The sequence below is a fragment of the Dromaius novaehollandiae genome, chromosome 7 (genome assembly GCF_036370855.1).
Source record: "Dromaius novaehollandiae isolate bDroNov1 chromosome 7, bDroNov1.hap1, whole genome shotgun sequence".
In the NCBI taxonomy this organism is placed as follows: Eukaryota; Metazoa; Chordata; class Aves; order Casuariiformes; family Dromaiidae; genus Dromaius; species Dromaius novaehollandiae.
Genome location: NC_088104.1, coordinates 8,246,212 through 8,270,000, shown reverse-complemented (window position 1 = coordinate 8,270,000; position 23,789 = coordinate 8,246,212). Strand labels below are relative to the sequence as shown.

The 23,789-nt window shown below is 37.9% G+C and overlaps 3 protein-coding genes across 4 annotated transcripts in view; 2 read left to right on the top strand and 1 right to left on the bottom strand.

Moving 5' to 3' along the window:
- Positions 1 to 2,480, top strand: part of CCNT2 (cyclin T2) — a 28,870-nt gene extending 26,390 nt beyond the window's left edge. Inside the window, exon 10 of the mRNA XM_064514622.1 lies at positions 2,175 to 2,480. Coding sequence (XP_064370692.1) covers positions 2,175 to 2,206 — 32 coding nt within the window. The 3' untranslated portion in view covers positions 2,207 to 2,480. The remainder of the gene's footprint in view (positions 1 to 2,174) is intronic.
- Positions 1,815 to 21,124, bottom strand: MAP3K19 (mitogen-activated protein kinase kinase kinase 19). Its single transcript, XM_026108717.2, has 9 exons — positions 20,311 to 21,124; positions 14,801 to 14,871; positions 14,202 to 14,286; positions 13,127 to 13,368; positions 12,436 to 12,479; positions 7,813 to 10,275; positions 6,394 to 6,543; positions 5,507 to 6,204; positions 1,815 to 3,975 (listed from the first exon to the last, which is right to left on the bottom strand). The coding sequence occupies exons 2-9, from the start codon at positions 14,838 to 14,840 to the stop codon at positions 3,909 to 3,911; spliced, it is 3,789 nt and encodes a 1,262-aa protein (XP_025964502.2). The 5' UTR covers positions 14,841 to 14,871; positions 20,311 to 21,124; the 3' UTR covers positions 1,815 to 3,908.
- A 3-nt stretch (positions 21,125 to 21,127) lies between these two features.
- The window catches only part of RAB3GAP1 (RAB3 GTPase activating protein catalytic subunit 1), a 29,152-nt gene continuing 26,490 nt past the window's right edge, over positions 21,128 to 23,789 (top strand). For both annotated transcript variants that reach the window (XM_026108740.2, XM_026108738.2), the window contains exons 1-4: positions 21,128 to 21,172; positions 21,275 to 21,330; positions 22,586 to 22,661; positions 23,640 to 23,772. In XM_026108740.2, the coding sequence (XP_025964525.2) occupies positions 21,155 to 21,172; positions 21,275 to 21,330; positions 22,586 to 22,661; positions 23,640 to 23,772 (283 nt within the window). In that variant the 5' untranslated portion in view covers positions 21,128 to 21,154. The remainder of the gene's footprint in view (positions 21,173 to 21,274; positions 21,331 to 22,585; positions 22,662 to 23,639; positions 23,773 to 23,789) is intronic.

Sequence of the window (23,789 nt, the reverse complement as noted above, 5' to 3'; positions counted from 1 at the left end):
AACTTGCTTTCTTCGCCTCCTTTATGTTATGGTGATCGGGTTTGGGAACACATGCTGTACAGTATCTGCACACTTGAGAAGCTAACTCTAGCAGTCTTATGTCCTCTTGAGAGGCAGGTGCTCCCTCGCCCTGGCTTGGGGTGCAGAGCCTGCATGCTCTAATTTCATGGTGTAGTGTCTGACAGTGCTTGGAAGGTTGGTTTGGGTGGGGGGGGGGGGGTGTAAGTGGGGGTGGTTGAAGGGGTGAAGGGAATGGATGTCAAGGGCCTGACAAAGATATTTGAAAGACCCTAAGGGAAAAGTTCCTTATCCTTGCTTTGCATAAAGGGTAGGGAGCAAACAAATAATTCCTGATTTTTTTTTTTATTTTTTTTTTGACTGGGATGTAAATGCATATTCCCAAAATGAGTTCTAAAAGTAAATGTGCTAAAAGCCTTAAGTTATGCCAAAAAGAACTAGCTAGTTCATCCTTTCTCTTAGGTACTTAATTGGTTGCATCTTTACTTGAACAAAAAAGTGATAATAGCATGAGTTTTCTCACCTTGTTACAAGGAATGACTGTGGTCCTTACTTCTCCTGAGGAGGATATAGCAAACCCAAATCAGCTTTTTCCCTCCATCCCTTATATTTAAGTTCCTCTTTATTCTTGCACTTTTAACTAAACAGTTTTCAAAGATGTGTTCTTTGACAATACCTGTAAAAGTGACTTTCTGAAGATGTCACAGGGCATGGGGTGCTGTGGGAATGTCTCCAGGACTGCTCCCAAACCTTGGTAGAAAGTATGGGGAGAAGGGTGCGCTGCCTGGCGTACTTGGAAACCCCTCCTCAGGAGCACCCCCGGCCCTCTCTGTACTGTAACTGGGGGTTTTACCTACATGGAGGAGCCAGAGTTTTGACAGGAGGTTTCTAAAAATGACACCAGTTCCTACTCAGCTCTGTGGAGGAGCTGCACAACTTGGCACTATTTTTGAACCTGATTCATCTCAAAAAATTGTGGTTTTTCTGGGCTTGATGTTTACTTCCTTGAGAAGAAAGGCTGATACATTATATTCTAAGATTAACGTTTTTATTTAGTACAGCTGTTTGTAGTTTCAAGACCAGTAAAAACAGTTGAGTTGGCATGCTGAAGAAACCTCATTTCCCTGAGATTTGAACGATAGCTCAGAGCCTTAAAATTTACTGCATAAAAGAAATACTAGGTATCCACTACAAAGATAAAAGGACAGATACTTTCACATTCTTGACTTTAACCCCAAATCTTGAGGAAACCTTGCATTACAGTAAAGTAGTCATGGCCTGTATACTTTATAATGGGTTCTTTGCTTCTCTTTTGCTCCTGGACAGTATTTTTTAGAAATGGAGGAAAGCTGTGCCCTTTTTTAAAACAAGTTATCAGGGTAAGCCTTACCATACATAAATAAGCAAGTATGTCCCTTTTCCCTAAACTGTAACACTTCTCACTGAAAAGAACTTTTTTTTTAAAGAGGTTTCTCACTTTTTGAGGTTTCTCACTTTTTTCCCTAATTAAACTTGATACTATATTAAAGACATCTAAATTACCTGAATTTTCATGTGAAAATCTATGCTCTCTTTAAGAACTATGCAAATCTAGACTTGATTATAGTATGTTCTACTACACTGAACTCAGTCTAGAGACCCAAGGCACACTAAGGCAGCATATTTCTTTCTTCAGCTGTGCCCAGGACAGGGCTGGGGTGCAGCCATGCCTCCCCTATTCCCCAAGGTGTTTAAACCGAAAAAACTTTGTTGTACGTGCTGGCTTTAAACAATATCCTCATTCTGTAAGTCTGAAATCTGGTTAAACAAAAGCAAAAATGTACTTTCAGATTTCAATACCTGCTCAGGTTAAGGTCTTATAAACCTTTTCAGATGGAAATTAATTTTAGTGTTCTTAGCTAGAAGGAACATTACCTTTAAATTCTAATTAACTAGTAATTTTAATATTGGAGAACTCTCAGACTTTACCAACAAAAAAAATGTTAGTTTTTCTTATAAGACATAAATGCATAAGGTGTAGGTTTTTCATAACTTAAATTTGGAGTTTTTTGCTTAATTAGCTGCACATCCTAGAGCATTCCCATTTTTTCCCCCCATTTATGATTGTCATCTCAGTATCATTTCATGCTAATTAAAAGGTCATATTTACTTTGCAGCTTCTCTGGAGACACAATCTGAGAAGAATTAATATACATCACGGAGTTACGTACATCCCACTTCAGATCATATGTCAGGGCGCCTACCTTTATTCTGCAAGTTACTTTAACATGACGATGTTCAAGTTCCCATGGATTTTTGGCAAGAGGATCAACCAGTATCTTCAAAAAGGAACTGACAACTGTTTGAACTTTGAAAATGACTGTGATGTTAGGATTTCTCTTGTACTGGCATAAGTGTCTCTCATTGTTATCATGTGACATTATACCTATAGAAAATATTAATAAAGAATTTTGCTAGAAGAACTGCTTTCTCCTCACTTTTTTTTTTTAAGTTTAGACCAAACAACTTCCTGAAGTCAGACTACTGGAATAAAACTTGAAAGTGATTTAAGTAATTAAAATGTTTAACTCCATGGGGAAAGAGGAATTAAAACTTTTTGCTGCATTCCTTCTTTCCACACTGTAGAACACCACATTTTATATTTCTGCTGCCACTGAAGTCAGGGTCTGGAGCTGATGCGGTCTCAGCCCTCAGCAGTTACAACTGCTGAGTTTTAGCGCATTCGTTCCTGGAACCTAGGGGCTCACAAAGGCATAAGGTTCACAGTGTTTTGATGGTTTGTACACTGGCTCACTCTCCTGAAGTCATGAATATAAAAAGTATTGAGGAATGAACCTCATCAGAAAGAGGACAGTCGAAATACATCTTTTAACCTAAATCTATCCATCCTTGTTTTATTGAATATAATATCAAGTGTTCTTTGAGTTTTATTTAATTTCATGGAGTTAGTAGTAGCTAGCTATACTAACTGTAAAATTTCTTTTTCCCAGTGCAGGTCACCATTAAATACATACCATCTCATTACAGTGTTAAGTGTTTTTCAAAGCAGTTCAAATTCACTGCTCTGTTCAGGCCAAGGATATTCGAAATGGCAGCAGACCATTTCTCATTTAAACAGCGAGTCACCATGAAGATGATTAAGGGACTGAGGCACCTGACATAGGGGGAGAGGCTGGGAGCTAGGACTGTTCAGCCTGGAGAAAAGACAGCTCAGGGGGCAGGGTGTGTGGGTGGGTAGGTGGGTGTCAATGTGTACAAAAACCTGATGGGAGGGAGTTAAAAAAGAAGCAGCCAGACTCTTCTCAGTGGCATCCAGTGACAGGACAAGAGGCAATGAGCACAAATTTAAATACAAGTTCCATTTAAATGCATGAAAAAAGCCTGTTTTACTGTTAGAGTGACTGAGCACAGCAACAAGTTGCCTAGCGAAGTTGTGGAGTCTCCATCCTTGGAGATACTCAAAACCCAACCGGACACAGCCCTGAGCAACCTGCTTTAGCTGATGGGGCTTTGAGCATAGGGCTTTTGGCACCTGCAATGCTTTCTTGCTGATAGCAAGGACATTGGCATTCCCAATTTACCTTATTTTTCATGGACTGGTGATAGTTTTTCCTTTTCTTTTTTTTTTCATATGGCCCTATGCTCTTCTCTGAAAGCATACTTGAGTTTCTAAAGGGGAAATGGTGAATGAATGCCCACTCCAATGAGCATCTATGTTGAAAATAAAGTTAGTTTAATCATATTGCTGTCTAAACAGACATCTCATGCACATTTGATCTCTAGTAAGTTATGCTGTCACTTTTAAGTCCAGTTCCATTTGATCTTTTTGACAAGTGGAAGCATGCTTTATATGGAAAATATGTACTCATTTGGCAAGAGTTTTGAAAAATTCACTGTCTTCCTTTCACAAAGGGATGTTCCAGCAACTGCAGAGCAGAAGGGCGTTCGTGTTGATCTCTGCATTAAGGGTTTGAAAAATCAGTACATGAACATGCATGCCTGTGATGTAATTGTTCATAAAATCTAAATGCAAGCATAGCTTTTTTTTTTTAGTAGGATTTATAGGAAGAGACTGTTGGCATTTACAAATTATAGAAGTAAAATAGTTTATTACAGAAATCTTTCTTCGTTCCTCTAAATTCCTCCTAAAACTTGGATAATTCTGCTAATGTGGCTATTTCAGGTGCACCAAAAATGTCTTGAAGGAGGGTGACAATTATCTGTTTGATCTGGTGTCAGTCAATACCCTTTTTTTTTTTTTCCATTAATATAGCTGAGGCTGTTCTGTCATTTCCAATCCAAATCCTTGTTAAGGAGCTCATTTGGAATTACAGCAATGCTAGAACCAAGGAGTTTGGGTGTTTTCAACCATCAGTTTGGAGGAAATGAAAACAGGAAGAACATAAAGGACACCAATTTCTTAAATAATAAATCAGAGGGAATGATTGGATGAAGAAGGCATTTATCTTAGGACATGGTAAGATCATGTATTAAAACTCTGCCGCCATACATGCATCCTGCATTTTTAAAGGATAAATGCTTTACTAAAAATGCTTTATATCTGTATGTTCCCTGCTACCTAACAATTCATTTTACCTTTTAAACTCTCTTACTTTTACTCTCTTACTCTCTTACTTTAAATTCTCTTACCTTTTAAACTTCTCTCTGTACTGAAATATATATTATATCTATATTTGCAGTCAGTGATTTTTCTGGACACTGTTATGTGTTTCGCACTACTCCAACAGGGATCAGACTTCAGGTTTCTGGCCTCCAAGGCCAGTGTTTCACCCACTAAATGACACACACCTCTCTAGTGTCCAGTGTGGTCTTTAGGTAAAAGGCTGCTATTAATTTCAGTAAAATACCAGTGGAGGTCAGGAGCTTAGCTCTTGAGATCTATAGTACATTTAAAAGTCTGGGACAAAGTCAATATTTAAAATGAAATAAACACCTTAAAAATAATTCTTATGATGGGTGAATGCTAGCTTTTAAAATATACAGAATTTTCTGTTTCAAAAAAGTACATATTTCCTGTACTGGCAATGGCAACAGATTTTCTACTGCAGAAGATAGAGTTATGTGAAAATTCTACCCATTAGAATACTGTCCTGAAAACAACATGCTAGATTTAACCAACGAAAGAGCTTATCTGTAAGGCTTTTCACTGAAATTAATCCAACATTTTGTCTAAAACTCAGTGGTGCCATGTGGCTGCCTGAAAATTATAGGGCAAATTATGTGCTGAGTATAAGGCCTAGAAAAACAGAATTTGTGACTTTTGTTCAATACCATCATAGATGGTAAAATAATTATATGCACACTATTATTTTAAAGCTTTCCTGAAATGTTCAAAAACCTAAACATTTACAATTGTTCTACACAGTCAAATGTACCATATATGAGTAACCTAAGTTTCTATCAATAGTCTCCACCATTCAAACTATCTGATTTTTTCCTTTCCTTTTTCAGTTAAAAATCTACATACCTGGTTAGACACGCATGCACAAAATCCGCTGCAGTTCTGGAGAATCGATCAGGCAGGGAAGGCATCAGTCCTCTGTGGGCTCCGATATAGAACATGGCTGCTATCCTATCCATGGAAGCCAGCGGCGGTTTTCCCGTTGCCATCTCAAATACGGTGCAGCCCACGCTCCAGATGTCTGATTTTCTTCCATATCCAGACTCATTAATAACTTCTGGTGCCATCCAGTACGGAGTCCCGTGCACAGATTTAAGCATCTCACTGTGTGTGCCATTGAGGCTTGCCCAAGCTAAACGCTTGGCACAGCCAAAGTCAATTAGCTTCACTATACCATTTGGCATGAGCATAACATTATTGCCTTTGATATCTCTATGTACCACACAATTGCCATGCAAGTACGCAACTCCTTGTAGGATTTGTTTCGTGTATTTACAAAGGACAGTTTCTGGCAATGGACCAAAACGATTAATAATACTAGAAATTGAGCCACCAGGAACAAACTCCATGAAGATGCTTACAATGTTGTCTTCCAGGCAAGTTCCTAAATAAGTTACAATGTTGATATGCTTCAATGTCTTCAAAAGATCAACCTCCTCCTGCAACTTCTGATACTCCTTTTGTGTAGTCAGTTGATCTGAGGTATCCAAAACAACCTGCTTCACAGCTATTAATTGACCCTGGCTTGTCAGACCACAATACACCTGCAATGAAACTAGCATTTATTAAAATGAAACAAGAATATAAAATATATTTACTTTTTCTTTTGTTAAGGTCTCATTTGTATAATCCAAAATGTTATTTGTCAAATAGGACAACAGTCAGTTGTAAGGTGAGATGTAGCTCAGAGATGACCAATGTGCCTCTTAAAACATATTCAGACTTCAACTTACCGTGCCATAGGCTCCCTTTCCAAGCACCTCACCTCTCGTCCACATGATAGGCTCCTTGTTAGTCAAACTGCTTTCAGATAATTTAGTAGATTCTTTGAAGTTTAGCAGGTCACCTTCCTCATTTGATGCCAAAAAGGCTTCACTGTAACTCTGCTTGAAAGACAACAGTCAGTGTGGGGAGAAAGCAGGGAGGAAGATAAAGGTTTCATATGGCCATTACATTTTTTATAAGGAGTAATTTTTCTTCTGGCATGACTCTTCTATAGGTTTTTATATAGGCCTCTTGCCCAGCTCACTGATATGATGGCTATACTATGTAAAACTATGTAAATAGTTTCAAGTGTTTATCACAATAGCGTATAATCAGAGCATTGTAGCATGGCATCTTTTTTTGCCATTAAATGAAGTCAGGTGAAAAGAACAGTTAGAAGAGTAGGATATACACCTGCTTCCTGCTATTTTTTGCCACGTAGCTACAGTTTGCTAAGCTGAAGGGTGACTATGACTATAGCCTTGCTCTAGATAAAAATATTTAACCCAAGCCTGATGAAAACAATTTGGAGATAACTTTACAGGAAGAGAAAAAAGGACAACAATTTCTCCATCTAGCTATCGATCCCTAGGAGAAGTAAGAAAGGAGATATAGCCTGCATCATTGTCTGTGGAAGCATGAGGAAGTGTATCTACATGTAGTGAAAGAAATTTCCTTATAGATTTGTAATTTAAATAGACAAAAAGCTAAAGGGGTCAAGGAGAAGCAGTACTGGTAGATAAGCACGCTAGTGGGGGCTGAGCAAGCTGGGTGGCAGAATCTAAAAACCTTCTGATTTTGGACCAGCATCTTTCATCTAAGCAGTTTTAAATTAAGCATAACATTTTAATTAACGTAAACTAAAGAGCATGTCTGATAAGCCACTACTTGGAGTCATGTCTAGAACAGTATCTAGTGGGCCTCAAAGACTCAAGGAAGCTGCCCTTTTAGATACTGAATACCCAAGGCCCATTTGTTGTTTCTTTTCAAATTCCTTAGGGGTCACGATCTCAAATGCTTTTGCCTTGGTCCAAAGGCAAAAGCCTTTTTTATATGTGCTTTTGGGCTGAAATAGCTCCTTCCTTTTATTCACCTCATTTTTTTCAGTTTATCTTGATGGCTCATGTTAGCCATGACAGCTATTCCTGTCATGCCCGAGTACAGTCTGGCTGGTGTCCTGACAGGTGGTCTCTGACATGGATATCCTCCAGGGATACTCAGTGGGCAGCTGGGCCAGGAAGAAAGAGATTTGATCATTAATGAGCACATACTACTTACTACAACTACCTATTTGACCACTGTTTTCTTCATGAATATTAAGACTCATCATTCATCCAAACTTGCACTGTAGCATCACTCGAAGGAACTAGCAAGGTACAAGGAATTACCTTCTCTAGAGCACAGTTTATAGTCTCGCCATCTCCATTCACCATGCTTCTTTCTTCTTTAGGATGTGTATTTTGCACTTTCAGACCTGTATTTTTTGTTCTTGAAGAGCCTATGTCTTTTTCTTCAAGCACTAGCAATTCTGCTGCCAGACAACAAAGCAAGTCATCAGTCAAGTCCTTATTATCTGCCCAGGACAGAATGTTTTGACTTGCCTGGAAAATGGGGCTTGTAACACTTGTTGTCTGAATCACTGAAGGCTGAGTCAATTCATTTGGCAAATTACCATTTTGAGGTGTGTGCGCCCAACTTTGATTTAACGCTTTTGTAGGGGATTGACACTCTGGTGTATCTGAAAAGGGCAATGCTTCACATTTATTTATAGTCTTGCAGGAGGTCTGCTTGGATTCCAGGCCTCTGCAGCTGTCCATATCCACTCCGCACGGGGGTACACATAAGTTCTGGTCTGTTGTTAATAAATTGCTATCTAGAGCAACACATTCTGAGTCTTTATCATGGACTTGAGGAAGATTCTGACTACAGGTAGCAAATATCTGACTGCTGGATACATCCTGAATGTCTAAAGACTGCTCCAAAGAGAATTCCTTAATAGTTGATAAGTTTGAATTAGAAAAAAATTTATTTTGCTCAGTTGATTGTGAAAACTCCTCTAAAAATGGAAGCTGATGGTCTTTGTCTTCGTGAAACAATGTTATGCTCTCTGAAGTCTCTATTGGACAATCTGGCCTAGAAATTATTACACTATCTTGCTCCATGTTGCTGTCACTCAACTCCGTACTTTGGTCTTTTGGAATTAAGTCTTTCTGCTTTCGTTTAGTGTCAGGAATGGTCTTCTTTGGCTTAGAATATATTCTCTTTTGAGTATTTCTTACTCGGCTGCTCTCTCTTCCTTTATTGCAGGTAGATTTGCAGGTGTTAGCCGTGCATCTTCCAGGTGGAGCAGAACAAATATCTCTATAAAATCTGTTTTCATGTTGATCAAGTTCACGCATGTGGGAATAGACAGGAGTTCCAAACATTTCATAAATTCCTGGGCCCTTGTCATTTGAGTTGATTTTCCTGAACATGTCACTGTATTTCAGATCTATGAAACCTGAAGCAGACTGTGCACGTGGTGGAGAAAGAGGAGTGGCAGATTTCTTTAAAATAACTGCATTTTTGCAATTGCAGGGGAAACCTTGCTTTTTAGACTGTAAAGCGCTCTGAGCAAAACGGTGTTTGTCTACTTGAGGTATCTTTTTTTGACACTTTAGAGAAGTCTCGGATTCCATGTATGGCAGTTCTAAAGATGGGAAAATCTGACTCTTGGCACTCATCTTGTGCGTGTTACATTTTGTGGAGCTCTCATCAGAAATAATTAAGTCTTCAGATATGTTGCTCCTCGTTTTAGACTTAGATGAACATTTATTTCTATTTAGCTTTATTTTACTTTTGTCATTCTCTTGGCGAGCAAGAATGTTGAAGCTCTGACTAGCATGAGGCGGCAAGCTTCGGATGGCACTCCTTTTTCTGGTAGGTTGTTTAGCAATGTGTGGTTCCCTTGCTGGTTCTTGTTCAGAGAGCGTAATGTGGACAAGAGGTACAAGTTTGCTTCGGTCTTTTGCAGTTACTTCTGATATTGCTTCTTTTCCTATTTCAAATTCTAAGAGACAAACATTATTTTTTGTTTGCTTTCTAGAAGGATCTTGCACTTCTACTCTGGGAATTATTTCAGTTACAGAATGATCTTCTAAGACATGGCAAGCTTCCATCGCTTCATTTGTACAGGGAAAACCCAAATCATGATTGTCAAGCACAAAGTTCGTACTCTCAGGATCTTCATCTGGCCTAGAATCCAGTATCATCCCTGTAGCATCTCCTTCTACACCCGTTCTAAGGGAATTCGTCACAAGTTTTTCATTATTTCCAGCTCTTAAGGTGTCTGCATTGTTCGATACAGGACATAGGGCTGTAAATATTCCACAGTTCATCTGAGTGTCACCTGAGGTCAAGTACGGATAACCACCATCACCAAACCTGTCTTGTGTCATAATATCTACATTCTTACAAGTAACTGAAAGCTGATATTTCATTAGGTCATTCTTTTCGGTATTAGTAGCTACATCAGCTTCCTTCCATTTTAAATTGTTTTCATTTTCTTCTTTCTTGTCTTGAGGATACTCACAGCAGTTATCCAGGCTGAAGGAGTACAGGTCTTTTCTTGGAGTGAATTGATCAGAAATACTAACCACAGTCAGGTCTGATGACTTTTGAGTGTGCAACAGATTGTCTAATTGATACTGATAAAATTTAGCAGTTGGTTTTATAGGCAGAGGAATAGAATTCATAAAATTCAAAATATTTCTGTTGGTGATGCTTCTGTTGACATTATTTCCTTCTAGAGGAGCAAGCTGAATTGTCCTTACAGGTTGAAAAATCAGTGGTGGCAGATGAAACTGTAATTTCTGTGAAAATATGAATAACTTGCTACACAGCATATACATATAAAAATCTAATACCTAAAAACCAAGTAGGATAAGAAAAAAAACCACAAAACAACTATTCTTTGATACTTTCCTATAATTAACCCACTGTGAAGTGCAATAGCAATGTCCTGAAAAAAAGATGCGATTTTTCTCACATCCACAATTACTTCTAAGTATTTGGAAGTAGGGAAAGTGAGGTTCTTGCTATGAAGCACATGTCACTACTTATGATGTAAAAATAATAAGCTTTGTACACACACACATTTGTCATACATCTCATCCCTTAATAGTTATGACTTTGTTATATGATTTCTACGTGTTTGCTATAGGAATTCAAAGCCTGGTCAATGATTTCATGTACCAAAATTTCTTTCTTTCTGTGCGCATTCACTGAATGAGAGAGCCATTCTTACGCTGATGTTTAAAATCACCTCCAGCAGTGTTCTGACACTAATAATTATATTTCCAATTAAATTAGATCTCATGCAAGCCATTTAAAAAAGCAAAAATTATAGTATTATAACAGAATGCCAATTTACCCATTGAGAAATTATTTTAGATTATTTCTAGGTTTTAAAAGATATCATTAGAAATCCGAACATATAGCTTCCCAATATGTACAGTGTAGTCTTATGAAATTCCATCAACCATGCTAAGTGGGCCACAGATCTTGCTCAAGGAGTCGTTTGTTGGAAGCTAGCACAATCTTCACTACACTTTGTCAATGAAGTTAAATGGAAAGTTATCCAAAGAAAAGTTCTTATATGGCAATAACTGAGATGTCTGTTGTGTTTAGGATGTATTTTTTTTATTCCTCCCTTCTTCCTTCTCTTCCCATTAGTTGAAAGGTACCATATATTTTTGAAATAGAAGACTTGAGAATTTGAGTACTTTGTTGCTTTGTTGTGATCATTCAGACGCCTACGGTAAAACTAATTTTCTCAAAATTATTTTTTCCTTAATTTACAGGAAATAATATAAGCCAGAAGAATATACTGTATATTTATGTGCAAAAGAATACAATAAAATATTTACACAGTTATATATTCTGAGTACTCATTTGCACATCTATATTCAAAATCAATTTGCAATCTGCAGGAAATTTTTGTTTGTATTCCAGGGCAAACTGAGGTTTGAATGTGCCAGGAAGTGCAGTGAGTGCTGTTTTGAAATTTACAGTTCAGACAGCTTTGTCTAGTCTGCATGGCTTTAATCTGGATGCTCAGTTTATCCCAAATGACATGCCTCTAGAAATCAGCAGATCCTAACGTGAAATAAATCTGTATTAAATCATACTGAGGTCAAATAAATGATTTTTCTTAAATATTACCCTCAATTTGAAATGTTTTTTTCTCAATAGCCCTTTTATGATGTTTATCAGAACTCACAGTATCATTTCTAAGTTCCTTGCTTTTTTCCTGTGAATACTGTTGTATTCTGTAACAGGCCTGCTACAGTACACAGATGAATCAGCAAGACAAGTCCTTAAGAAGTTTCCATAAAGACCAGATTCCCTTTTTTCTAAGTACAATATGTTTGATCTTTTCTAACTTTTAGGGCTGACTGGGTGTGAGCAGTGAGTCATGTAAAATTGCTAGTATCATTGAAAGTACAGAAGTAACTACAAAAACTGTTTGTCAGGAATTCTATTTATACTTATTGCAAAATTTAATGTAAAATATAATTTATAAAACCTTATTTTTATTTGCTAACACAGTAAGTTTCAGCAAGCATCCAATATCAATTGTTCTTCATATTCTATTTGGCTTCAATTTTCAATTACCACTCAATACAACATTGGGTTTTTTTAATACAGCTAAACTAGACACCTAATATACAGGATGTGCATACCTGAAAATAGTTTACATACTTACACTTTAAAAGGTTCTATAACTTTTTATATTACCAGCTCCCTACTCCCAGGAATCCTTCATGTAACACCTAACTGACAAATTTGTTGATATACATATGAAGATCTGCTGATATATATATATGTAAAAATACCTGATGTTCACCTGCAAAGCTGAAAAGCAAGCAGAGGAAGCTATCTATAGTTCTTCTGTATTGCTATTTTAAAAGTCTTGAAGGCATATAATACTTTTAATTTAGTGTTCAGTTTTACACATAATACCATCTTACCTCAGTTCTTTTATTCCTGGTTTTTAGCACTGTTATATTTAACCCTTAAAAATCAAAACAAATGAAATGTTAGATACTTAAACAGACTACAATTTTCATTCATAATTTAATTTCAAAAAGTAGGGTTCTGAGGACTAAGAGTCTTATCTGATGTGTGGTTGCAGGACTAGGCTATAAAACTGCTATGCAGAGAAATGTCCTAAGTTGAAATTTGAGTGAGATACTGAATTTTATAATTACATTTTTTATAGAACACAGTAAAATGTGGAAATTTAAAACTACTTTGATTCTAATAATTAGGGGAATTAAGTTGTTCTTAATTTCAGATGTTTCCTAACTTCCACACGTGGCTAATTAATTTTGCCAGTATGAGGAAAAAAGTGAAAGAGATGCCATCCTTGACCCAATCTAATTACTGAGAATTTTATTATACATTTTGGGGGCCCAGAGTTTCACCATACTGGGTAACAGGAATGATGAAGTCCTTTTTTTATGCTCTGTCTCATTAATTCCCCAAATACACATACTCAAAGATAAAGAAGAGGGTCAATGTGGTTGAAGCCTACTGTATGTGAAGAAATTAGACATAAAGATAATATAAAATTTAAAGAAAAAGAACTTCAGAGGCTTTGTTACCTCACTTTACAGCAATACATAACTTAAAAGTTGTGACTTTTAGAATTGAACTTACTTTGTTGTATTCGTGCTTCTATTGTCTGAAATGCATCTAAATCCATAAGTGATTTTGAAATGCTGTGTTCTGGACATGAGGCCTGTAGCAGAAAGCTGAAGTCAAAGCCACATCTTATGTACTCTTCTTTCTTCAGGAATAAAGGTAACATGTGCTGTCTCATCTGCAATGCTAACTTTTTTTTATTTGGTAAACATGTTGCTTGTTTTTCTGACCACAGTGTGGACATTGGTGTTACTTGACTAAAAGGCAAAAATAAAAAACAAAATACAGTGTGAAAATAAGTGCAAGGAGCCTACTCAATTTAAACAATCATGTGACTGGGGAATAATATGAACAACAAGTCTGTAAAATCCCAAAACGATGGAGAACATTTTTTCTCTTGATCCATTTGATAAGTTAGGGCACTCTGGCAGAATCTGACTGTATTGGCCAGGATTGACTACAAGTGAAAATTAATGTCAAAAAACACTAGACAAAACAACAGCAGGAGTTGGAAAACACATTGCCCACCTTCCCCTTCTTGACAAAGAATTATTGCTTCCAGAATAGAGTTTTTATGAACCATAAGGAAAATCTGTTAGAAAAACTGTGACTATGACATGCCCCTTTGTTATTTATAAAATATTCTATGGACTGCCTGAAAGAGTAGCTGCTGTGTGGGCCAGATGTGTATATCTGCTACCTGGTTTCTGAAGAATTAAAAATTCAAAAATGCAAAAAGATAAAAAATCTGACTGAAAAGAGGTTGAAAACTATAGTCTAAATTTATCCTAAAGGCGTTTGCAAGATAATTGTTTTCAATGAAGTCAAATGTAATGTAAAACATGACGCATATACCACAAAATTTTTCATATTGTACCAAATTTGTACCAAATAATTTCTTCATCTAGTGCAGTATCCTGTTTCCAGCAATGACCAGTAATTAATGCTGGGATGGAAGAAACACCGTACAACCTATATAGCTGTATATAATATAGGGCACTTAGGAAATCTTTTCTTATTCGCAGACTAGTTCCTGCTTTGCATGCATTTTTGGATACCCAACAGCAAATTAAATATTAATTCTACTTACTTGTTCTTTTCCAGAGCTTTGTACGATTGATGCATTTCTTTCATTATTTTATCTGCGTTTTGAAGAGCAACAAAAATTCTGCAACCTGCAACAGTACATTATTATTACTACCATAAAAGCAATTTAATTCACTGATCAGTAGTAGAAGGCAAATGCACTTATTTTCAGCTATTAAAATATTATCATAAAGACATACACAATGTAGCTATCACAAAAATGTTATGACCATCTCACACAACTAAGATGCATACACATTTTTTAGACACGCATGCATAAATCTAAATTATTTGTAGATATTTAAGTGCACTAATTCATTATAATATTAAAGCAAAGAACATTTTAAGAAATTCCAGTTGTACTCCCTATTTTAGTTGAAGAGAAATATAAGAAAAATACTTGAAGAAACTTTTAAAAAGTACAGTGTTTAAAAATAGGAAAGTTATTAAAATCAAAGGGGAAATTAACCCTGAGTGTGATTTCAAAGTTTCTTTGTGGTTGTTTGATTTTGATAGGTGACCAAATTTCAAGCTAACATTGTCCTTTCTCTTCTTCAGATCCCCTACATTACACCTTATATGTATAAACTTTGGTTAGACTACCTTCTTTGCTTCTGTTCTTATTTTGTTCATTGTCAGACATACTGTTTTTCAATGCGTTAAAGTCCAAAAACCTGCAAGAAAAGTTTCATTAATTGATTTCCAATTCATGTGCACAAATCCATATTTATATTTCATTTTTTCAGGATCATAAGTAAAACAACAGCAACATTTAAGAAGTACTTGATTGAAATAATACAATTTAACTTAACATCCAATGCCCCATCCTGCAAATACGTAGAACCAAACAAGTCTGGACACGCTCTTTCCTGTGTTGCTAAAAACTCGGCACATACATACCGTGTAGAAACAAGACATGAAAACTGTCAGCATTATTTTGCTGATATCATCCTTAGTCTTGCAGAAAGCCAACACTTCACATTTGGCAAATAACTGTGTTTTTAACCTATTACTGACAATCCAGATCTGAATTAAATGTTTATCATCATCTGTTTCACCTTCATCTATTCTGTTATAAATTCATAAATACATGCATGGCAATATATTATTTCTGGATATTTATGAAGGTAAATATTATAGGTGTTTTAAAATCATACACATTCTAAAACATAACTAGTCACTATATTATTGTCTTTTCATTGCCGCTGGATTCTGTGACCTGTGCCAGCTATCTGTGTGAATTTAATACAATCAGCTATCATTAACCAAGGCAGAGTCAGCCTATTAATGTATCAGTAGCAAACTTTCATTTCTCACTTAAAATGTGTATAGTTTAATTTATTAATTCACATACAGAATATTTATAAACATATTAATTTTCAATCTTATTACACAATCATAGAAAAGTTTAACACATGCATTTCTGCTGATTTTTCTGTGATAAGATAGAAAACAACTCAATGCTGACTCTATAATATGTATGTCTGTTGAATTAATAAGGCAACCTGAAATATGTGTTTTTTTATCATAACATCAAAAATAGGATCTTATCCACAAGTGTATTTTTCTGTGCACATCTTAGTACCTCTGTATGTTAAATATTTTTTTATTACTCTACATTTATAAAACCAAAACACCTTAAAGCTTATGCTAAATTATTATTACAATCATCTGATATTTTAATTTCTGGTTGTTGAAATATGTGTAATTTGTTTATAAATATAATGTACATTCAGTATTTCTAAGGAACCCTGTATTTTTAGAATAATAAGCATATTAAATAAAATTTATTATACACGATTATGTTTGGGAAATCAGAAATAACCTACATGAAGTTTTAGGCAGTTAATATACGCCATTGTTCTTGTTTTACAGAACCACATCTATTAAAATACAATTGATTGACCTGCAATTTTACTAAACAGAACAGAAATATTTTATTGCAATTATTGTATTTTACATAAGCACATGACTATTTCAAAATTTAAAAGCATTCTGTTAAATATTGTGCAAACCAGAAACACCAACAAGTTAGCAATTTTCCTCTTACTTTGGTCTTATCTGAAGTATTATATACACAAACAAAATGCACCACATTAAGAATAAACATTTGAGAATATGAAAACGCAAACGGAATTTTGTATTATTTAGAGTTTGGGGAGGGATGTTGCACAGAAGTAGACTGAGGTACCAGGCTTTAAGTGAACTCCAGGACACAGCAGGGAGAAAACATGAAGCCATGCAAACCACCTGCACTATGACCAACTCGGCTGCTACCATGTAGCTCGTCGGCCCCTGCAGTGACTTCATATGGTTGACACCAGGCAAGTGAGTGACCTGTGGAGTCTTTCCAAAAAGAGCAATAACATGTATCATGAGAACAGCTAGGGCTTCAGAGATCGCTCAAAACTGTGTGAATGCCTACACTCAAGCTGCAGGTGTGCTACACGTGGAAGGAGAGAACCATCGCAGGCTGGGGCTGGCAGGCAGCTCTGGCGATCGCCTGGTCCAACCCCTGCTCCAGCAGGGTCAGCTAGAGCAGGTGCCCAGGGCCGTGTCCAGTTGGGTTTTGAGAATCTCCAAGGATGGAGACTCCGCAGCCTCTCTGAGCAACCTGTTCCAGTGTTCGACCACCTTCACAGGACAACTTTTCATTTTCTCACATTTAAATGGAATTTCCTGTGTTTCACTTGGTGCCCATTGCCTGCTGTCCTGTCACTGGATACTACTGAGGAGAGTCTGGCTCCTTTACTCCCTCCAGCCGGTATTTGTGCACATTGATAGATCCCCCTCGGCCTTCTCTTCTCCAGGCTGAGCGCTCCCAGCTCTCTCAGCACACCCTCTTATGTCCGATGCTGCCATCCCTTAATCCTCTTCATGGCCCTCAGGCCCAAAATGGACTTGCAGAATGCATGCCACGGATAAAGTCCTTTTTACCAGACATTTGCTGCTATGGCAATACAGACATACTCACAAATATCTTTGAAAAAGAAAAGCAGTTCTGTTTTTGCAAGGTACAGGTTGGGAATGTTTGTTGACAGTGTCAACCATGGCAAAAAGAGACACAGTGGTAGCTCAAGGAAAGAAGTAACAAAACTATGGATCATCTGTAGTCTGATGCTGTAAACTGTTGGCCTCCTGTGAGGATATATGTGCTCTCTACACTTACATGAGAGACTTCAGAGAGATTTCCATCAGGATTCCCAGATAATGGCTTGACATTTTTTAAGATTTTTTAAGATGAGGATTTGTTAAGAAAGCTACCAATAGCAAGGTCAAACAACAAATCATTTGAAGAAGCTGCTTCCAGGAAATTAAAACAGAAGATGTGTTCTCTCCTTGCACATTTATTTTCTACACCTTATGTTACATTCCTATATAGAAGTAACAGTAGACAGCTACTCGTGTGCCTAAACTGTCAGCAAAGTTATAGTATACAAGACATTACATGCAAGTAGTTTAGTTGTAGGGGAATTTAATACTATAGTTTTTGCAGAAAAGAACACGCTTGGGGAAATTCAGACATCTGATAGCCCTATTATGGACTCCAATGAGACCGAGATTTCACGGTAGATTAGGAGCTGAAAACACACACCTGTGAAGCAGAAGATCTACCTTCTTTTCTCAGACCTAGCATAGATGTTTACATGATCTAAAAAAGATACATAAGCACTAGAAACCTTTTTTAACATATAAACAACATATGCTAACTACCTGAAAGTGTAAAGTTTTATAATATGTATAATGCAGTGGGGCATATTTATTTTTGAAATTGCTTTCAGAAATAAAAAGCAGTACATATTTTGAATTAATTATACTGTGCATTTTAAACTCTGCATCTACTGTACCTGTACCTAAATACAGCTGGTCAAAAAAAGGTGTTTCTTTCTGAAGAAAATGGTGTCTTTTGGTAAAAAATTGAAAGCTGATAATTTCTGACAAACCCTAAACAGATAAATATCAACCTCCCCCCCCCCACACACATACATATTTAACTGGAAATGCCACTGTTGTGATTTTCAGTTTTAATACGTTGCTTCATGTCGCTATTCGTCCCTATGCTATACCATCTGTAAGGTGTTATTGAATGCACAATGGGAACAAGCTGTCCCCAAACATTGGTACTTCCAGACAAAGGTATTTTAATAAGCATTACCCATAATTAAAAGATCATAATGAAACTTTCCCACCTAACCATATGTTGAAGGAGCTGGATCTCACCCTCTTGGATCATACGGCTATGCATGGGCAAACTAGATCCTGTTTACAGTTAACTTTCCTGAATATAACCACACCGTGAACTGTTTCATGATTACAAAAACATCAATATTCTTTTCTAAGGAACCCAAAGATCAACAGTACCATAAAGTTCACAGTGACATAAACAACACAGAAAAATCACAAATTGAAGACTCTTCAAATAAAAACCCATGAGGATTAGTCAAAGGATTTGAAGATCTGAAGTTGTAGATAGCTAACTATCACAATAAAATTAATAGGTTTGATGGATTTGGTACTTTTTCTGAAAAACGCATAATGAACTTCTGTTTACTTTCCTCAAATGACAAGAGCACATAATTGAATTAAAGACAGTGAATTGAAATGAAGAAAAGGAAAAACTATCAGTAATACCAGTTAATATACGTATTAGGATGTTCCCCAATGCCTCTATTACTTAGCAAATAATTTATAGGTTAAAAATATACATAAGTATCTTAAGTGTATGAACATATATATGAATGAATATGAATAAACATTTCAAGACCTACAAATAACAGAGCTTAACATTCTTAGATTGGGTAACTCTAGGTGCTACAGAGGAAGATTACAAAGTTCAGAATGGAAAACTATGTACTAAGATGCCCACAAGGATTTTTATTTTCCTAATAGATAATCAAGAGATGTATAAAATGATAACTTACCCCTTTTATACATGTATATTCTTGCTAATACTATTGAGGAAGGTCAATTTTTTATACAGCATAAATATCTTACTCTTTTCAGGATTACATGAAATGTTCTGTTGTGCTGATACATCTGCTACAACGTAGCAGTGAGTTTTGCTGTTTAAGATTGCAAAAAATATATGTTACAGCCATTTAAAGTAACTCTGCTCTTTCCCACGTGCTTATTTTAACACTTCATTGCTTGTGTTTACATGACTCAGTGGAATAAAGTTATGTGCTATTTTATACAGCTTCCACAGCTAGTAATACATAATTTTCAGTATTCATTATAATTTTTATTACAAGTTATTTCAACCTTGACTATAGTTAAGGCTCCATCATACCTACCTATTCTAAAACAGTATTTTACTTTGTAAGTGACAAAATAAAGAAATCTTTCTCTGCTTTGTACAACCCAGAACTCTCATGCATGTCAGCAATACATTCCCTCCCTTTTTCCTTTGTAGCTGAGCTCTCCGTCAGCATCAATGATTGCTTACTGTCAATGGTAAGATGTATGCAAAAGATGGAAAGTAGCAATCAACGCAGCTGTTCGTCTTTAAGGAACCATCCCACTGCACGTTCATTGAAAAGGCCAGTGGAAATGGAAGGCTTACGTTGCTTTTGTTAGATCCAGGAGCATTTTACCATTCGATACTGCTCTTCAGGAAAAGCACCAGGCTTTTGCTTCTGGTTCTACTAGCAAAAAACATAATCACTTGAAAGGATGCAACAGCTTTCCCAAGGGACTTATTCATTTGTCCTAGATTAAATTAAAGTTGTTATAACAATTTTATATGACACTTTTCATGTGAGGAATGTATGTTATTTTATAAATGCTATGTAAAATCCTGGCATCCCACAGAACTGTGATTCTTAGTTTACAGAGGAGGAAATGGGTGAGGAGAAGCGGACTGTTTTGTTCAAGGTCACCTGACAAATTGTGCAAAAGTAGCAGTGGCAGCCACCATTCTCCACCTCTCATCCCCATGCTAAACACTATGTAATCCGCTACAGTGTTTATCCATTAAATCAGCCGGTTAGAGTCACATTAGCCAGTGAACTTCTCCAAACTTTACCTCTTTTTTTTTCTCTGAGGTGTATAAAAGCTTCATAAATAATAGCATAAATAAAGGTTCTGTAAAACAGATGTAAACAGCACCTTACCTGGTGCTTCAGCAGTGAAGTGTGGAAGCGAAGCATCAGAGAACCAGTCGAAGGAGTGCTTTTAGGTCATGGCTGTTTTCCCTCACCGGACAGCAAGAAACTCACAGGGCAATTGTGCAGACTTTGGTTTTATTTTCTGCGTGTTTTCTGACCGCAGAGCACGCAGTTCCTCCCCCGGAGTAAAACCTCCTCTGGCGGCGGCTGCTGCTCCGAGCAGACCGGTTAAGTTTACAGGCCGTCGCCAAGGCAACTCTCCCGCTGGGCATTTTGCTGGGAGCTCAAGGAGCTCGAGCGGCCCAGGAAAGCAAACACGGGTTAACTAGGTGGCAGCAGTCCCGGCAGCCAAAGCGAAGCCTCTTTCTGCCTCCCGTTTATGCCCTTTTTACGCTCCTAGACTGCCTTTCTTTCTGTTTCTATCGTTTTCTCCCGTGCGTTAAGTCTCCTCATTCTTCTAAACACTCACTCCCCCCTTACCAGGAAATTCTCATTGATAGTTCTTTATGTCCTTTCAGGCAGCCTTAAATAGCAGATTTGATGAGCCTTAATTTTTATTTTTATTTTTTTTGGGGGGGGGGGGCAGTAGACTAGGTGAAAGGGAGGGAAGAAAGGGTAACGGACTGGAAGCTGGGCTCTGGGATGGATTTGTTCACGATCCCGGGCCGCGCCGGGACGTTTCGAGGCGCAACGGCGGCCCGCGGCGCCGTAACGACTCCACGAAGCTCCCTCAGGCCGCGCCCGCCAGCCGCGCCGGCGCCCAACGGCCGCGAGGCGGCAGCGGCGGCGCCCATGGCGGGGCCTCGCCCCGCGCCGCCTTCCCGCCCTCCCCTGCGCGCGGCGGCGCAAGATGGCGGCGGACAGTGAGGTGGGTTTCCGCGCTTCTCCTCTCTGCCACCCCTTCCCCTCCCGCGCGGAGCCCCGCGCCCGGCCTCCCTCGCTCACGGCCTCTGCCGCTCTCTCCCCGCAGCCCGAGTCGGAGGTGTTCGAGATCACGGACTTCACCACCGCCTCCGAGTGGGAGAGGTAGGTGCCGCCGCCAACCCCGGGCACCGGCGGCCCGGCACGGGGAGGGGGGGGTTGTGGCGGCGGCGCTGCGCGTCCCCCAACGGCCGCTCGCGCCCCAACGGCCGCCCCGGCCGGCGGCTCCGAGGGTGCCGTCAGGCCGCCCGTGAGGGCAGCGGCGGAGCAGCTCCGCGGCCGCCTCTGACATCCGCGAGCGGAGGATTAGGGTAGACCCCGGGAGGCTGATGTGCTTGTTTTGTGCGTGTGTTTTTTTATTTTTCTCGCCTTCCTAACGTCACTAAAATAGTCATCTCACGTCTGAAGGCCTTTAAAAGTTAGCTGGACAGATACAGGAGTATCCATGAATGTGCTTGCATTCTTCATGTATTATTATTATTATTTTTAATACATTTTCTTGTGGTGACGCCTGTGACAGAAGGAGATGAAGGTTCCAAGCGCCACGTTTTGTGCATGGAATTTGGATTATAGTTTTGTGTTTGTGTTGCTTTGTCTGTGCAGAATGGAGCAGGTGTCTGCTTTGCTAAAACTAATATGTTACAGGAAAAAAAAAACCAACAGATGGAGATTCTGTGTTACTCAAAGCTTACTCATAGCAGTAGTTAAAAAGTGCTGGCACCTGAAATACACAGAAGTCCAACTTCGTTTTGGTTACTACTTTAAGTATTTGAGTAACTTTCTGCTTCAGGTTGTGCTTCACGCAGGCCTTTGCTTTTCATATAGAAATACAGCGTTACAGATAAAATCAAGTTTACTGTGTTCAGCAGTAAGCAGGCTTCTACTAGGGTTAATCTTGCCTTATAAAAAAACATAAAATTTCTGTCAGTTGGGCCAGAGTTGTCCCTAAATACTCTGTTGTTGGATAGATTGTGTTCTGCCACCTATGGATACGACACGGAGCCTTTTATTTGCATTACTGAATATTGCTTAAGTGTCTTCACTGAACGGAAACTGTCAGGCTACAGAGCTGAAACATTTATGTGCAAACTGCTTGCTGTTGGTTAGAGTTCACTGTAAGGTATGTATTAAGCCCTCCTGAATTACAGCACAAGAGAGAATAGGAACAGAAAATGCAGGTCTTACTCGCTACAAATTGCTTCTTTTGTATAGGAATTTAAAAATTAAATAAATCATGTAATATCTGTTTTTTGGGAATTCTGTAGTAGGACAACATACTGCATGCTTTTAGGGAGATGAATGGTGATGTAGGCTTAGCGTTTATGAAACTTAATGTTCAACCTTCTCCCCTCCCAACTAGATTTATTTCAAGAATAGAGGAAGTATTGAATGACTGGAAACTTATTGGGATTTCTTCAGGCAAACCTCTAGAAAAGGTCAGTTACTGCTTCTGAATTTTCTTTTTGAATTGGAATTAGTAACTTGTAATACACATATATATACACTTATGCTTTGGACTGCCCTTTTCTTAGGTGTGGTGGAAAATGATTTGCTTTGGGGAATCTCACTGTAAAAATGAATGTGTGACCAAAAATTGCTGTAAGTTAATTATTGGAGGATTGTCTGCCAGCCTGGCCATTTTCCTGGTAAAGCTGAATCTTCCTTTAGGGTCTAGTGTTTTTTCATTCCCAGAGTTGAATCTGGAAACATGGTTGAAGCTGTTTTAAATTCTCAAAGAATTTCTTTTCTCGCGTCCCCTTGCTTTTGTCATGCCTCACATGCTTATGGTTGAGGTTTGCATAGTATTACTTCTGACTTAGTTCATTTCATAGATCAGAGGGATCTTCAAAGTCTAATTTTTCAAAGTCTAATTAGAGTCTTTGTAGTGTTTCTTGAGTCATGTACACCACATGGGAAATTACTGAGCTCTTTGTCTACTAGTGCAAATAAATTCAGCTGCTCTGAATTGAATGGCTGCTGTGTTTCCAGAGGGAGTGATCCTTAATTTTAGTCAGGATAACAATGTATTCAGGATTAAACTAAAGTTATCTAGTGAGATAGTTTTCAACCTTAGCTGTCAGTGTATTCCTGTGTGACTTTGTTTTCCAGGCCAGCCCTCCCTTTTTGATCTCTCTTGATTGCCATATAGTTCTGAAGACTTCTAGGGAATATATTAGGTCCTTGAAACAACCATGCTTATTGGAAATATTGAATTTCAGCATTTAGATAACTTTATGAAGTGTTTTGAGAGCTGTCTTTTTAAATTAAACTATACTTATGAATAAAACTTCAGAAGTAGAGAAATACAGATAAATGTTATGGATCATGTGGGCAGCGTATTTTGTAAGGCTCATGAAAATTAACCTAAATGTCAGTCATCAAATCAGACTTTTTTTTCCTACATATTTATACAGGGTGTCTATACCACAGGAGCATGGGAAGAGAAATCAGATGAAATTTCATTTGCAGACTTCAAATTCTCAGTTACCCATCATTATCTTGCACAAGAACCCAGTGACAAAGATGGGAAAGAAGAATTGGTGGAAGGTAGCTGGTAGTTCTCT

Excerpts from the sequence above, each read along its gene's own strand:
- MAP3K19 (XM_026108717.2), bottom strand. The coding sequence starts at position 14,840 with ATGTCTGACAATGAACAAAATAAGAACAGAAGCAAAGAAG. Across the intron at positions 12,480-13,126 it reads AGAAGCACGAATACAACAAA|GGTTAAATATAACAGTGCTA; the intron begins GTAAGTTCAATT and ends TTGATTTTTAAG. Across the intron at positions 6,544-7,812 it reads TAAACTGTGCTCTAGAGAAG|AGTTACAGTGAAGCCTTTTT; the intron begins GTAATTCCTTGT and ends TCTTTCAAGCAG.